The 17,245-nt window shown below is 36.7% G+C and overlaps 1 protein-coding gene across 1 annotated transcript in view; it reads right to left on the bottom strand.

Annotated features, from left to right (window-relative positions):
• Positions 1-3,631: 3,631 nt before the first annotated feature.
• The window catches only part of TARS1 (threonyl-tRNA synthetase 1), a 45,417-nt gene continuing 31,803 nt past the window's right edge, over positions 3,632-17,245 (bottom strand). Inside the window, exons 15-19 of the mRNA XM_074207464.1 lie at positions 14,889-14,989; positions 14,349-14,453; positions 13,050-13,122; positions 6,426-6,540; positions 3,632-4,599 (exon numbers count right to left, since the gene is read on the bottom strand). Of these exons, the coding sequence (XP_074063565.1) occupies positions 4,451-4,599; positions 6,426-6,540; positions 13,050-13,122; positions 14,349-14,453; positions 14,889-14,989 (543 nt within the window). The 3' untranslated portion in view covers positions 3,632-4,450. The remainder of the gene's footprint in view (positions 4,600-6,425; positions 6,541-13,049; positions 13,123-14,348; positions 14,454-14,888; positions 14,990-17,245) is intronic.

The following is a 17,245-nucleotide window of genomic DNA, read 5'->3' on the forward strand; positions in this document are numbered from 1 at the left end:
TAATGATGAAAATATGAATCTGTCTGATAAGATGTTGTTAAGAAGTTCCTTTACCAGAAGAGATCTCAACAAGTCATCCGAACTGGAGACTAAAATGGACTCTGCAGATAAGGAGAAAGACTGCATTCCAAGCTAGGCACCCCTCCCCCCATTCTTTTAGGGGAAAATAGTGGATTATTTCCAGAAAGACCTTGCATTTTTAGTCACCTATTTGATGATAAAATTATCTTAAGTGGGAGAACAGTAGACTGTTCCCATGAGAAAAACCTTGAATTCCAACAAAGCTTATAAGACTCCTCTTGTTTGATGATAAGTAGATTGTTACTTCAATAAGATAGTTATAATCCTGAGGGTTATTCTCACCATCTGGATGGTGAGGCAATATTTTATGAAAACCTTTCATTCTTTTCTTTGTTGTTGGGGGTAGATTTTCACAAGTGGACTATAACTCTGAAGACTTAACTAATGAGTCAACAGAGAGGGACAATAGGAAGGAGGAGGGGATCACATTAGGCCATATAATCTTGCTTGAATGTCAATTCAGGGCAGTTCCTTGATCTTCTCCACCTTTAAAAGGCAAAATAAACTTTATTTGTTCAGAGGAATCTATATTTTTTAAGTGGATTTTTATCCCCCACAGGTAAATACAGTCTGGGTTGTAATCCCAGGTCCTTAGCTCTCCAAAATGTTATTCCAGTTCTTCAGATCCTTCAATGTTGAGGCTGACTTCCAGATCATTCATTTTCCCTAGAAGGTACTTTACATTTTCATTAATTTTTTTAGCCTTTTTTACTTTGTTTGATGGAATTTTGTTGTCTTGTAGATTCATTGGTTTTCTAACTGTTCTATTTTTAGGATTTTATTTTCTTCAATTATTTTGTGTTTACTTTTTAAAGATGTTGAATTCTCTAGTCAACTTTTCATAATTTTCCTGCTTGACTTTCATTTCTTTTTTCCATTTTTCTTCTTCACTTCTTCGGTTTTTAAATTTTTTTGGGTATTTGGGTCCAATTTATAGACTGTTTTGATACTTCTCCTGTGAGTAATGTTTCACATCTTTCTTCTTCAGACATGGCATTGCTGCCATCTTTATCTGTGAAATATTTTTTATAGTGAGCACCTTTAGCTTTTATGCTCATCTTTGTTGTAGTTCTGCTCCTGGGCTATATGGAGTATAGATCCAAGCTTTTATTTTGCTGGGGCTGAGGTCTGATCCCTGGCTTGTTGTTGGCCAAGATGTGCCTATGTAGTCCAGACCTTGCCTTTGCAGAGGCTTTTTTACCCCTCATGCTCCAGGTTCTGACTTAACAGAGGATTGTTTCCCAACCTAGTTCTGTCTTTACCCCAATGTTTTCAGGGTTCAGACTTTGTTTAGGGTTAGGATCCTCCCTACTGGCTTGCTATCCAGCTGCCAGGACCTCTGTTATACTTAAGCTATTGAGACCTGGATTATAGTGTGACTAAAAGCCTCCTGCTAGCTTTCCTCGCTCTCCCACCTCCTGGTTCTTCCCCTTTTGCCCCAAAAGAGACATCTTCCCTGAAGATGCTCCAGTGTCTGCCGTTGAAAACTTCTTTGAATCTTATTTTTTTCTTGGAGGGATCTGTAGTGTGCATGTCAGAGTAAAGGCTTTATGTATTTTTGGTAGGGAAAAGCTCCAGGAGTTTGTTAGCTTTGAGCCACCATCTTGGCTCTGCCCCAGAAGTCGCCAAGCAGGTCACTATTGATTGAAGGCAAAAGAATTCAATAGCTCCAACTCCTCCCTTCAAGCAAAGGGAGAAGGCCTCAATCAAAGTCACAGACACTCCAGAGAAAGCAACCAGCACCTCTTACTGGCCAGAGAAACTGCACTCAGTGAGTAAAGCCTTTAGCAATCCTAAGCGTGAACCAGGCCCTCCCCAACTCAAGGTCATAGCAAAATGAAGAAGGGTCAGCGGAAAAGGTGGATCAATAGAAAAATTCTTGGAATGGAAAGACCCTAACTCAGAGAGACCTAGAACCTCTGAGGACAATATGATCTGGTTTTCAGCACAGAAAGACTTCCAAATGGTTACAGGCCTTAGACATAAAAAAAATACTATAAGCAAATTAGATCAAGGACTAGTTTACCTGTCAGATCTAGGGAAAGGGGAGCAGTTTATGACTAAGGAAGAGTTGGAGAACATAACCAAAAACCAATTAGATGATTTCGATTACATTAAATTTTGCACAGATAAAACCACTGCAACCAAGATCAAAAGAAATGTAGTAAATTGGGAAACAATCTTTACAAGTAATGATTCTGACAAAGGACTCATTTCTAAAATATACAAAAAACAGTCATTTTTAAAACAAAAGCCATTCCCCAATTGACAAATGGTCAAAGGATATGCAAAGGCAATTTACAGATGAGATCAAAGCAATACACAGCCATATGAAAAATTGCTCTAAATCATTAAGTACTAGAGAAATGCAAATTAAAGCTTCTCTGAGGTACCACCTTACACCTCTCAGATTGGCCAATATGATCAGAAAGGATAATGATCATTGTTGGAAGGGTTGTGGGAAATCTAGGACACTATTACACTGTTGGTGGAGCTGTGAACTCATCCAACCTTGCTGGAGAGAAATTTGGAGCTACGCCCAAAGGGCAACAAAAACTTGCATACCCTTTGACCCAGCAATACCACTACTGGGTCTATACCCTGAAGAGATGATGAAAATGGGTAAAAACATCACTTGTACAAAAATATTTATAGCAGCCCTGTTTGTGGTAGCAAAGAATTGGAAATCAACTGATGCTGAAGAACCAGAAAAACATTGTATACCCTAACAGCAACATGGAGGTGATGATCAACCATGAAGGATTCACTCATTCCATCAGTGCAATAATTGGGAACAGTTTTGGGCTGTCTGCAAAGGAGAGTGCCATCTATACCCAGATAAGGAGCTGTGGAGTTTGAACAAAGTCCAAGGAGTATTCTATTTAGAAAAAAAAAACCGTTATCTTATTGTCTGAGCTTGTTACCTCTTAGATTTGTCTCTTCTTTAAGGATATGATTTCTCTCTAATCACACTCAATTTGCATCAAAGTACAACATGGAAACAAAGTAAAGACTGATAAATTGCTTTCCGTGGGGGGAGGGAAGATTGAGGGGGAAAATTGTAAAACTCAAATAATATCTTGTTACTGCAAGGGTTCTCCCTTCCGTGTTTTCAATCAATACATTCCATTTAAAAAAAGAATTATATGACTTTGGAAGAGTCTGAAAAATCTTTCAAGAGCTCCAAAGTAGGAACTCAGATATTCTAACAAAAACTCATTAAGTACCTTAAGTCATTTGTCACCTTAATTTAGGCATAAGTTTTAGGTTTTTTTTTCCTGGAATGGGGAGGTAGATAGTTCAGGTCTAGACTATCTTGGTGTGTATTCACAAGGTCAACTTATCTAAAACAGAGTTAAGAGTTTTTTACAGAAAGTGTAACTGAAAGGAAGATAGCTAGTATGAATCAGGAGGACTGAACCCAGTGTGTATGAAAATTAAGAAAAGACTTCAATAATCTATGAAGAGGAAAAATCTTTCGAAACTATGTACTTTATATTTTTAGACTAATTCCCTTAAAATTTGACTCAAGGTATAAATTAAAAGCACTGAAATGTTAGACCAAAAAATAATCAATATAAAAATGAGATTAATTTGAAAACACAAAATACCAGTTAAAATCGATGACTTCCTGTGTGCCGCGCTGTGCGTGTGCATGCGTGCATGTGTGTGTGCACACAGATTAAAGAAACTACCTGTGGCTAAGGATTAGAATATTTAAAAGTTTAAACATTCATTACAAAATTTTAATAAATTTTTAGAATGAAAGATTTTGGTTTTTATTAAAATCAGAAATAAAGCTATTATTCCTTTATAGTTCTCTACTTCACCATTAACAAATTTAAATACTGAATGAAATCATTTATACCTCTATTGCCTGATTTTTGCTATGGTCAAAGGACTTTACAATAAGTATGTTACATGTCAAATTCTTTTCATTATTTCTTTACTCTTCTACCACTAATCTTACCCTACATAATTTTCAAATATCAAATTAAGTGGAAAAAATTATTTATTAATCATGTCTTGCATGATATTTTCCCATATCACTTTGAAGCATTCCTCATTTTATTTTCAGTGATCAGATATTTAGGGAATATAATCAGTTTCAGTCTGTCTGCTTTATTAATCAAAGTTTCAAGTATATTTATTCAGTGTCTAAAAATGGCAAAACCAGAAGTTAATGAAAGTTCTTTCTAAAAGTCATCCAAAATCCTGAGCAGGCAGTGCAAAGATCCTCCTTCTATAGCCAGTAAAAACTGAGGTTACACAATCTATACGAATTTAATGTTGTTTAGAAAAAAAAACTGCTGTTCTTTTTACATGGAACCAATAATAGGGCCTCGCAGTAGGGAAGAGAGGAAGTCTGTTAAAATTCTTCTTCAGCTTGCTTGCTTCGAGACTGCTTCAGCTGCTGCAATCGGTCAATTGTTTCACATACTGTCCGTTCTCCATGTACCTTGTTATCTCTTGTACGGATATTCACAGTCCCACTAGTTTTTTCTTTTTCACCAACAACTAAGAGACACAAAACAACATCTTCATTAAACCAGACCAAGAACAAATCTGTAATGATATGCAGAATCGGAGTTTTATAACTTTACCTTAAAGGAATACGAATCTATCTAGTTATATAAATTTATACCTTAAAGATTCACTGAGGATAATTGAGATAATCATTGTATGAATTCTTGCACTTTATCTTTGTACATTCTACTGGCTCTATCACTAATTATATATGGGATCCTGGACAAGTCATTTCCTCTTCTAACAGTTAGTTCTCTCATATATAAGGGGATAACAATACATGTACTGTCTCTAACTGAGAGGGTTAACTATGAATGAAACATTTTATGAATCTTAAAGCTCCTTGTAAATTTGAATAGCTGTTGTTTATCTAATTGTACTACAGACACTCTAATGGAAACATACTGTGTTAAGGAATAATTTACCTGTCAGATCTATGTATAGGGGAGCAATTTACAATCAAAGAAGAGATAAATAACATTAATAAAAAGCAAACTGAATAATTTTGATTACATTAAATTAAAAAGGTTTTGCACAAACAAAACCATGCAAAATGGGAATATTTATAACTAGTATTTCTGACAAAGGACTTATTTCTAAAATACAGAGAACAGAGTCAAATTTATTAATAAATAAAAACAAGTATTCCCCAACTGATAAATGGTCAAAGAATATGGAAAAGCAATTTTCGGACAAAGAAATCAGTGATCTATAGTCATATGAAAAATTGCTCTAAATCACTATTAATTAGAGAAATGCAAATTAAAGCATCTCTGAGGTACCACCTCATACTCTCAGATTGGTCAATATGACCAGAAAGGATAATGATTAATGTAGGAGAGGATGTGGGAAAACTGGGACACTAATGCATTGCTGGTGGAGCTGTGAACTAAGCCCACCTTTCTGGAGAGTGGTTTGGAATTATGTTCATAGGGCAATAAAAATATGCATACCCTTTGATCCAGCAATACCACTTCTGGGTCTGTATCCTGAAGAGATCACGACAAAGGGTAAAAAACATCACTGGTACAAAAATTTTCATAGCAGCCATGTTTGGAGTGGCAAAGAATTGGAAATTGAGGGGCTGCCCCTCAAAGGGGAATAGCTGAACAAATTGTGGTTGGTGTGTGTGTGTGTGTGTGTGTGTTGGAACCTGATTGTTATAAAAGAAATCATGATGCATGAAATTTCATCAAAGCCTGCAAAGATTTGCATGAATTAAAGCTGAGCGAAAAGAGCAGAACCAGAGGAACGTTATACACATTAACAACATGGGGTGATATGAACCACCGACTTGATCATTTCAGCAGTACAATAATCAAAGACAATTTTAAGGGAACTGTGATGGAAAATGCCATCTATATCCAGAGAAGGAACTGTGGAATTTAAATGAAGATCAAAGCTTATTATCTTCAATTTTTAAAAGTTGTCTTATGTATTATGTAATTTTGATATCTCTAATTTTTTTCCTTTCTTTTGGTTGATTCCTCTCTCATAACACATTCAATTTCGATTTATGCTTAACATGACTACAAATGTAAAACCTATATCTGATTGCTTTCTGTTGGGGGGAAGAGGAGGGAAAGGAGAGGGGAGAAAAATAAATATCCTGTGTTAACTGAGAAATAAAGTGTGAAAGGATATAAAAATTTAAACTTTTAGAGATCATCTTTCTACACTTCAAAATAGTCCATTATGCTATATGAATTAAAGATTTGTAACAGAACTACAAAGCTTTGTAAACCAGCCTACTCAACCCTCTTCTGGTGTTCAGCCCCAACCCAGATCAGTTCTTTAATATTTTTTTTCATTTTTACCTAGAATGAAGTTATATTGTGCTAGCTGAGCATTTCTGATCTTCTTGTTCAATGTACAGCTTGGATCCAAATCAATATCAGTCATTAATTTAGCATCATGGAACTGTTGTTGTATCTAGGCAAGACAGATAAATTTTCAGAATTTAGTATTTTGATTAATGACTTTATAATCCATTAATAGAACTTAACCTCCTTAACTTGAATCTTTTAAGAAGGTAACGTTAAAAATATTATTAGAGTCTGAAAAGCATAGTTAAATATTGAATTAAAACAATACCAAAGACCTGTGAATAATGACTCATATTTTGTTCAATAACTGAAAGCAATCACTGGATTAACTATCAATTTATGAGATACAAAGTGCAAATTTTTTGAAATACACATCTTATTGTATCACTGATTATAAAGAGGCTAATACTAGCTTCCATTTGGCATCTATGAAATGGCTCTAACCCTTTCTGAATGGCTGCTTTCACTATTGAATACATTATGAAGACTCACAATAACTAAAGTAGTCAGCAATAGCCAACCATTCATAGTCAACTCTGGAAAGAACATGGTTTTTGTTTATTTGTTTTTTCACACACACACAAAAAAGCAAAAATTCTGAGTATGGACAATCAAAAAATGCTAAACAAAAAATGTTAACGAATGTTAACGAAGTCTATTCTAAACCTGGTGAAGGACCATCATCTAACTGCTTAAACAAAATATGCTTTAGTAGGAAATTATCAGGCAAAGCTGCCTCTCAATCCAATTATTTCCTTGATATTCATATACATAGTTATCTCATTAAATACATTACCAAGAGTAATTTTAAAAACTTGAAGACCACATTTTAATTACTGTTTAAAGAAATATTTATAAGCAGCCCTTTTCATTATAGACAATTTTCCCTTTGAAAACAAGATGAACATTCAGCTGCTATTGCTATAGACAACAATAAGTTTAATGCAATCAATTTCAAATACAATTTTAAAGAAATATTTAAACCTGCAAATCATAATGTAGTAAAGAAAAGAAATCATAATTCTGGAATACTCTTTGTAGCAGGCTCTTTCAATACCACCCTATGTCCTTGCCACTGATATACCAGTTCAAATACACACTAGTTTACCCTTATCTCCCAAAAAATAGATCAACCAGATTTCTCTTAAAGGTTTTTTCCCTTAATTGACTAATAAATTAATACACTTGGCTACTGCAAATGTTTCAATCTACAACAAGAGAATGCTACTGTTACTTTGAAGGAAGCATGTGACCAGAACAATAGAGGATTGGCCATTTTCTTTGATTCTGGTGTTCTCTTTAATTTCTTCAAAATAAGAATTATGCATATGTAATAAAGTACTTCAGCTATCCTTATGGTCTAAGACACTAAAAATGGTAAGGAGGTAAAAACCTTATGAACAGCAAAGAAGGCAAATTCCCAACCCTGAACCTAGCCTTTCCCCTGATGCCTGCCATATTCCAATGGGGTTGAAGCATATACAATAGAACTCATTCTTTTCCTTTGCCACCGTTCAAAGCAACTCGGGACACCAAAATACAAAATTTGCTCCAGGTGGGATTGTAGCACTCGACTCTAACAGTCCTCTGCAAGAGAACAAAGGAGCACCATCAGTGTCCACCTAAATTTAGGGGGGCAGCATCCAGCTGTTCCACAGAACTCACTTAAGGCAGAATGAGGCTGATGAAATGTAAATAGCCCAGGCTGAGATGAGCCTCACTCCCCAGGGAAGCACAATCAAAAAAAGAAGACATCAGAAAGTACAAAAGAGAAATATTAGGAAAAAAGACAAAAATTACCAAAGATCAAAGGAAGAAGAGTTCAGTTAAACCCCTTAAATATAAACACATTGGTCAAGAGAAAATAATAATTCAAAGTAATGGGGGGGGGGCAGAGCCAAGATGGCAACAGGAGAGGATCCTCTTAGGTGCTCTCTCTGATATTTCCAAACTTATAAAATAAGGACTCTAATTGAATTTTCGGGAGACAGAACCCACAGAGGGAGCCAGTGAGGCAGTTCTCCAGTCCAAGGTAACCTGGAAAAGAGTGGAAAGGCTCCGCTCCATGGGGTTAGAGGAGTAGTCCGCCAGAGTGAAGTGAACTTCAGCCTCTAGGAGGCAGCCCCAGGTTCACGGCAGCAGAGGCAGTTTCCTGACCTACACCCAGGGAGCACCGGGCACAACTTGGGGATCAGCAGGGTGACCTCTGCCAGAGAGAGCACGTGAAGCCCAGCCCTCAGAGCACTCATGAGCAGGAGTCCCCAGGCATGAGTACTGAGCCTAGTAGAAGAGTGGAGAGAGACTGCAGAGGTCTGTCCTCTGTCCCTGGAACAGGACTCTGGGGCTCTGACCACATTCAGATCCTGATCACAGTCTAGGCCCCCCATAGAACAGCAGCCCCACCCCCAACCTCAGCCCTGTGGCAGAAGGATGCATTTGTGGTCATTCACAGAGCAGGAGGGAGGACAGAGCCTCATACATGGAGATCCTTGTGAAGGAGGTGGCCCAATAATACTTAAAAGCTCAGAAAGCACCCCCAAACCAGGCACAGGCTGGAGAAATGAGTAAGCAGAGAAAAAAGAGGAACACCATTGAGAAATACTTTGTCTATGATCTCAAGAAGGATCAAAACACTCAATCTAAAGATGCGGAAGTACAAGCTCCTGTATCTAAAGACTCCAAGACAAACAGAAATTGGGCTCAGGATATGACAGAGCTCAAAAAAGACTTTGAAAATCAAGTGAGGGAGACAGAAGAAAAATTGGGAAAAGAAATGAGAGATACAGGAAAAACATGAAAAGGAAGTCAGCAGCTTAGTCAAGGAAATCCAAAAAAAAAAAATGCTGAAGAAAATAGCATGCTAAAAAACAGCTTAGGTCAAATGGATAAAACAGTTCAAAAAGTTATTGAGGAGAAGAATGCTTTAAAAAGCTGAAATAGCCAGATGGAAAATGAGATAAGAAAGCTCTCTGAGGAAAACAAATCCTTCTGATCTAGAATGGAGCTAAAGGAAGCTGCTGACTTTATGAGAAGTCAAGACACAATACTTCAACATCAAAAGAATGAATAATTAGAAGAAAATGTGAGACATCTCACTGAAAAAAACAACTGACCTGGAAAAAAAAGATTCAGGAAAGATAATTTAAAAATTATTGCGATACCTGAAAGTCATGATCAGGAAAAGAGCCTTGACATCATTTTCAAAGAATTACTACAGGAAAATTGCCCTGATATCCTAGAAGCAGAGGGCAAAATAGAAATGGAGAGAATCCACTGATCTCCCTGAGAAAGAGATCCAAAAAAAAAAAATCCCCAGGAATATTATAGCCAAGAACTCCCAAGTCAAAGAGAATATATTACAATTATCCAGAAGGACACAATTGAAATATTGTGGAACTGCAGTCAGGATCACACAGGACTTAGCAGAAACTATATTAAGGGTTTAGAGGGCTTGGAATATAATATTCTGGAAGGTAAAAGAGCTCAGAATGCAACTGATAATCAACTACCCAGCAAAAGTGAACATTCTCTTCCAGGGAAAAAGATGGACTTTCAATGAACCAGGGGAATACCAAATGTTCCTGTTGAAATGGCCAGAGCTGAACAGAAGGTTTGATCTTCAAATACAGGACTCAGGTGAAGCATAGAGAGTGGAGAAGGGGAAAATATGAGGGACTTAATGATGATGAACAGCATGTGTTCCTGCATAGAAAAATGATACTGATAATACTCATATGAACCTTCTCATTTAATAGAGCAGGTAGAAGGAGCTTTTGTAGATGAAACACAGGAGAAAGCTGAATTTGAAGATATAATATAATGTAAAAATGGAGTCAGTGGCTAAAAGGGAAATCTAATGGAAGAAAAAAAAAGGAGAAGTGGAATAGGCTAAGACATTTCATATAATAAGAGTTTTTTTATTATTACAATGAGCTATTGTAAAGATATGGAAAGGGGATGGCAAGAGGAAATGAGGGAACCTTTACTCTCATTAGAGGTGGCTAGGAGAGGAAACAACATATATACTCAATGAGGTATAGACAACTGGAATGAAGGAGAGAAGGAGGACGGGGGAGGGGGGTGAATGATGGAGGAGAGGATGAACCATAGGAGTAGAGTGGTCAGATATAACACATTTCTTTTTTACTTCTTGCAAGGGGCTGGGATTGGATGGTCTGTCCGGGACCATAGGGCTGGGTGGGTGTGGGCCTAAGTGGTGGTATGTGGCCTCGGGCCTCTCGGCCCCTAGGGCCAGGGATCTGTCTGTTGTGCCACTCAGCTACCCTACAGCACATTTAAGAAAAGGGACAGAGTGAGAGAGAAAATATAGTATATGGTAGTGGGGAAGTATGAATGGAGGGAATTGCAATCAGCAATGCCAACAGTGGAAAAATATGGAAGTAACTTTTGTGATCATAAAGAATGTGATCCACCTGTGACAGAGTTAGAGGTGTTGGAACACAGACTGAAGCACATTTATTATTATTGTTGTTATATGGGAGGGGGGAAAGGTTTTCAGGGCAAATGTGGTGATTGTTGGGTGTCTGGACCCAGATTTGGACCTAGGTGCTCTTGGCTCCAGGGCCAGTGCTTTGTCCACTGTGCCACCTGGCTGCACCTATTATTATTATTATTATTATTATTATTAATTTTAATTTTTTTCTCTTTCCTTTACTGATCATGTGGGTCTATATTTTTTGGGGGAGGGGTATTATGTTTATTCTTAAACAAGAATATTTTAGTAATGTATAAAAAAATCATTTGTACAAAAATAATAAACAAACAAAAAAAAACAATAAAATAATGTGGCCTCTAGATTAGCTAAAAGAATCTAAACATTCAAGAACAAACAGAAACATAAAAACACTGGATGAGGCAGAATACACTATGGATGCCAGACCAGGGAATGACATTCCTAAATGATCTAAAAGAGAAATAAGAGTTGTGAAAGCAGAATTAATAATTTGTATTGTTGAAATAATTGGTAAAATCCACTGTGGCAAAATTTACCATTTAAAAAAAAATAATTGAGAATGCAAATATACAGAAATGAAATATTATCCAGAAGAAGAGAAACTAAAAGCAGAAACATTAAATGAAAGTATGATTTCCATAAAAGTAAAATATATGATCTTGAAGACACAATGTATAGAAGCCACTTAAAGTCTTAAGAAATACACAAGTAAAAAACCTTAATACCACATTCCAAGAAAAAATACAAGAAACCTGCTCAGGACTTCCGAACACAGAAAACATAGTGTTAATAAAGATAAAAGCTTCAATACCAAGTTGGAAAGACTAAGCCTAGGTATAAGCTTGGTTGGGGACTACCCTCTCATTAAGACTGGTTTCTCAAAAGATTGCTTGCCTGATTTCAGTTACAACAACAATAGCTGAAGACCTACTAAGTTCAAGAGGACCTGAGCTATGACTGTGTGGGAGGAGCACTCACATTGATAAAATCATACATTATTGAAGACAGAAATGATAAAACTCTGTATTTTGATACCACTCTAAGGTCTGCAAAGTGCTTTTCTCAAACTAATGAGATAATATTAGGTGGCTAAATAAAGTTGAATTACAGAGACAAAGTATTGGACATGAAGCAGGTGTGTGTGTGTGTGTGTGTGTGTGTGTGTGTGTGAGAGAGAGAGAGAGAAAGAGAGAGAGAGAGTGCTGGGAGAAAGAGGGGAAGTGGGGTGGTGGTAATGATGTATGTGAGAGAGAGAAGAGAAACTGATTCTGGACAAGTTAACACCTCCTCTACATTTCTGTAGTTTCACTAAGAAAATGAAGATAGTAAAATAACTGTCCTGACATTTATTTTCAATAATATGCAGGAAATTTTGGAGACTGTCAAGTTCTATAAAAGTGATCCTGGTTTGATTAGTATATTTCAAGAAAATTATTATTTATAGATTTTTCACAAAATCTTGTCTCTATCAGAAAATACAGCTTAAATTCCAAATGTCTGATACACACCCATTCAAAAAATTAAGAGTTTACCTGCAGATAACAATTATACATGTCAAAATAATACTTAATAAAATTCAGTTATCTATCCCCTTGTTAAATACCAAATTTTTAATAGGTACTGTTTTAAACTACAGGCCAATAATTTAAAAAATTCTCACACTTCATATGAGGGTGCTGGGATAAATCAAAATTTTCAGATGAAATCAGCAAGAGACAAAAGCATCAGCTAACCAAATACTTGCCCTTTGCAACTGAAGGATAACAGTAGGATGATACATGAATTTGCAAAGTGCTTTCCTTGTCTCTAAACTACCATGCTTTTACCTACTAGGTTTTCAAAAGGTTCAAAGACATTTGTATGGAAACAAATATAGATTTTTAACATTGCAATCTGTGTTTAAATTTGTTAACAACAACTCTTAAAATCTACAGCTGGATAAATCTCTCTTCTAATTACACAGCAATTTTCTTTCTCAAAATTAAAGAGAATACAATTTGCCAGAGTATATCCATGACTGTGAGAATCACATTTATCTTTAATGTCGGGAACCTGAGAGAAATATCTACAAATAGTTCACAAAAGTCTAAAAAGGAGAATTTCAGCAGTAAAGAGCTTATGTTACAAACTTTATGGATCACCTTTTGGGCATATTCATCACATGTAGGTCCCACTGGTACTACCATTACTTGCCGAGGAGACAGCCAGAAAGGCCTGAAGGAGAAAATGAAAGTGTTGGGATATCAATTATTAGTAGCAATGGTAAAATTCTCTCTCTCTCTCTTTTTAAGGTTTTTGCAAGGCAAATGGGGTTAAGTGGCTTGCCCAAGACCACACAGCTAGGTAATTATTAAGTGTCTGAGACTGGATTTGAACCCAGGTACTCCTGACTCCAGGGCCAGTGCTTTATCCACTACACCACCTAGCCGCCCCTAAAATTCTCTTTATAGCTATTCTCAATATTATTTTTTTCCTCAAATACATAATAGAAATCTTAAAGGCTGCTGAGTTTTTCACAGCTTCTCTTTTACAATGTTGAATTAATATCTAAATAGAATTTTACTCACTGATGGTGACAAAGTTTTAAAAATTCTGATTTGGGATAAAACCATTCAGTGACAATTTAAATGAAAAAATAAACTAAATTTTTTTTTTAAAAATCATGAATCTATAAAAAGCTCAATTAAACTATACTCTTTTCTGCCTACAAATACAAAAGACAAAGCTATTTCTTAGGGTGCCTTACATATCAGATATAAGAAGCAGTGTGACATAGTGGAGAGAGGAGAGCTTGTCTAGACAATTCTCCAAGTACCTGAACAGGTATCAAGCTGCACCAGCAGAGGCAGTTTCTTTCTCAGGAAGTTCCCTACACCAAGTGAATTCATAGACTCAACTGGCATCCCCATCCAGATATCATTTCCCCGAAGTGGTACTCATTCATCATGTGTTTAGTACATGCATTTCCCATGCTAAGATACACAAACCTAGGCTAGGTTTTTTCTTTATGCTCCTATGCCAGAGACACAAAGACAAAAAAAATTCTCTGCTCTCAGAGGGCTTATATTCCTTTTTTAAAAAAGTTTTTATAAGGCAATGGGGTTAAGTGGCTTTCCCAAGGCCACACAGTTAGGTAAGTATTAAGTGTCTGAGGCCGGATTTAAACTCAGGTACTCCTGACTCCAGGGCCGGTGCTCTATCCACTGTGCCACCTAACCGCCCCCAGTGAGCTTATATTCTTAATCTTTATTGTTAACCTTTATATCTCACCTTCATTTCCCAATATATGCCTTGACCAACTTAACCCTTCAGAAGGCCATCCCTTATAACAAAGAATAAAAAGGGAGGGGAAAAAACTCAACAATTCAGCAAAACCAATGAACCAAGTTTGACAATCTATTCAGGCATTACATTTTTAAATGAACATGTTTCTGTCTTACCATTTGCCTCCATAGTTTTCAGTTAGGATAGCAATCATTCTTTCAACAGATCCTAAAATGGCTCTATGAATAATCACTGGTCTTTTTTTATCATCACCATCATGACTATAAATAAAAAACACAACATATTTTTACTTATTCCACAGTAAATATATTTCAGTATTCTAATGATTGGTAATTTCCTTGAGGTGGGCTCTCCCTCCACTGGCACAGATCACAACCACTATATAATTTTGTAGACAGATGCTTAGAATTGCTATGGCTAAAATTTTCAGACTTTTTGACCAATCCAGTTGTGGGAATCTACAGATTTAACCAGGCAAGTTCTAAAACAACAGAGTCCAGAATGGGGCCCATATTCAAAGTCTGCCTAGCTTGGTTGTCCCCAAAAGATTTAATTTCTATTCACATTGTTTTCAAAAGGCAGATGTTACTTCTATGATATGATAAAGCATCAGAGAACTGCTTTACTGAAAGAGCCTTTAACCATTCCTTTTTAACAAAAGTTTCACCTGGGAAATAATGCAGATGTTTACTCACCTCACATAAGTAAGATTAAATCTAATTGGCAGTTGAAAATCTAATTGAATTGTTGCACACTGATGGTATCGACCAATAGCATCCTTAATCTGAATGTCAATCTAGGAAAGATTAAATTCACTGATCAAATTCACTGTCTACAATAATTAAGAAAGATAAAATGAGTTTTTGTTGCCAAGTTCTTTAATCAAAATTGAGTAACAATTAAAGGTATATTAGATATATAACAATATTATGCTATGTCTTATAGGAAAAACATTAATAAGATAAAATTTATGCACTCAAATAATATACAAGAGGGATTAAGATATAAAAACAAATAACATAAATTATGTTAAATGCAAGACAGATAATACAAATAATATTAGCTATCATTTAAAAAAATGCAATTTACTTAAGTTACCTCATCTGAGCTGTCTCATAACCAGGGAGAACAAGTCCTACATGAATTTTTACTGAGGAAACTGATACTGGAAGAGTTTAACGTGACTCAGTCACAGTAAAACAGTAGTTAGAAGTGCTGGAGCCTGACCATGATCAGAGATCTTCCGAAACTCCAAATCTGTGCTCTATTCACCATAGCACATTGCCTGTCTGCCACAAATGAAGGGCCATGAGAAGTCAAGGAAAGGAGAGATCATTTCTGGCCTGTGTGAATGCTTGGGGTCAGGGCTGAGAGGAGAAAGAGGGGAATTTGAAGAGGCTTAACCAAGAAAGACCTTGAAGGATGGACCTGTGTTTTTAGAATGGTGAATGGCAGGGTAGGAATGGACTACAAAGTGGGAGGAAACGGAAAAACTGTAAATTGAATGGAATCTGCCAGCAGACAGCCTAGGCCATAGGCTAAGGAGTTTAGATTTTATCCCACAAGAAACAAGGATGATGGGATCAGCACTGAGAAGAGGAGTCCAGGAGTGATGTGCGGAATCACCTGATCAGTAGCGTCTCAAATCAAATGGTCAGTCACTGTCAGATACCATGCTGAGCAGTAGGGATTACAGAGACAGCAGCCACATCTTTCCAGGAGCAAATGGACCAATGGGAGAGACTTAAATGACCACTTAGAAACAGTTTGTGTCCAGGACAAACAGGAGATGACTTCAGAGAGAAGTTACAAAGATCAAGAAATAGTTCTGGCAGAATGTAAGAAGTCAAGGAAGTTAAGAATGAGAGGTGAAGGTCAGTTTTGTAAGGCAGCTTGTAAAAATCCCCAGTGTCAGGAGAGGTCTTCTGCAAGGAACAGCCAAGAGGTGAGAATGGAAACAGGGATATGGGGAAATGTGAATCAAGATTTGTCAATTATCTGGATGTGAGAGGTAAGTAAGAAGTAGAAATCAAAAATGTTGAGCACAGATGACTGAGAGGATATCGTGGTGCCATTCACTGGATAAACATTAAAGATGTACTTATTGTATACAGGAAAGGAAATCAGAAGCTTGCCATTCAATCTCTCTGCCCTGTTTCTTCATCTGTAAAATGAGTGCATTGGGGTAAGAGACCATAGAGGTCCATTAACTTCTCTGTGAATAATGAAGAACACATTTGGGGAGGAAAAGATGAGAATTTGTTTTGGGTATGTTATTGAGGTACGATGGAACAATTGAGTAGAGAGATATATTAGGCAGCTGAAAATCTAAATATGGAAAAGATGAGGAAGGACTTGGAAGAAAACATCAGGTAGAGATGTTTGAAGTCATGGGAGTAAATAAGAGTAGAGATCTGGGAGAGATGGAGGTTTGAAAGAAACAGAAAAAAAGCAAGCCAAGGGCCAGGATTTCTAGAGCACTTACTTATATTTATGGGATTAGGCCAGGGAGATATGGAGGGCAGAGTGGTTGAGGACAGGTGTTATGTGTAATAAATTCTAAAGAGAGGGATTGGGAAAAGACCACTGGATTTGGGGGTTTAGTTTTCAAAGCTCTTCATACCCTGACCCCACCTATCTTTCTGTTACTTTTTTACATGGACACGTTGCCCTTGCCTAACCTTCCTCTCATGTGAGGTTCTCCTTCTGTCTCTATGTCATTGCTACCCCCAGGCCCGACAAGAACACTCTCCTCAATCCACCTGATATAATATCTTTCTTCCTTCAAGACCTAGCTCAAGCAACACTTTCTAAAGGAAGTTCTATTTCCTTTCCTGATCCCAACTACCAGTGCCTTCTCTCCCCAAATATGCTATGCAAGCTACTTACTCACTTAAGATCTTGCTCTTTTAACATGGAGACATAAAAATCACTTTTACATAAATAAAAATGTATCAAATCAACTGGTAAAGGGTAGATAATATTTCCTCTTTAATAGATGAACACGTTGGTGCCCAAAATGAGAAAAGAACATTGGTTTAATAAAAATGGA

This window comes from Macrotis lagotis, chromosome X, assembly GCF_037893015.1.
Source record: "Macrotis lagotis isolate mMagLag1 chromosome X, bilby.v1.9.chrom.fasta, whole genome shotgun sequence".
NCBI lineage: Eukaryota > Metazoa > Chordata > Mammalia > Peramelemorphia > Peramelidae > Macrotis > Macrotis lagotis.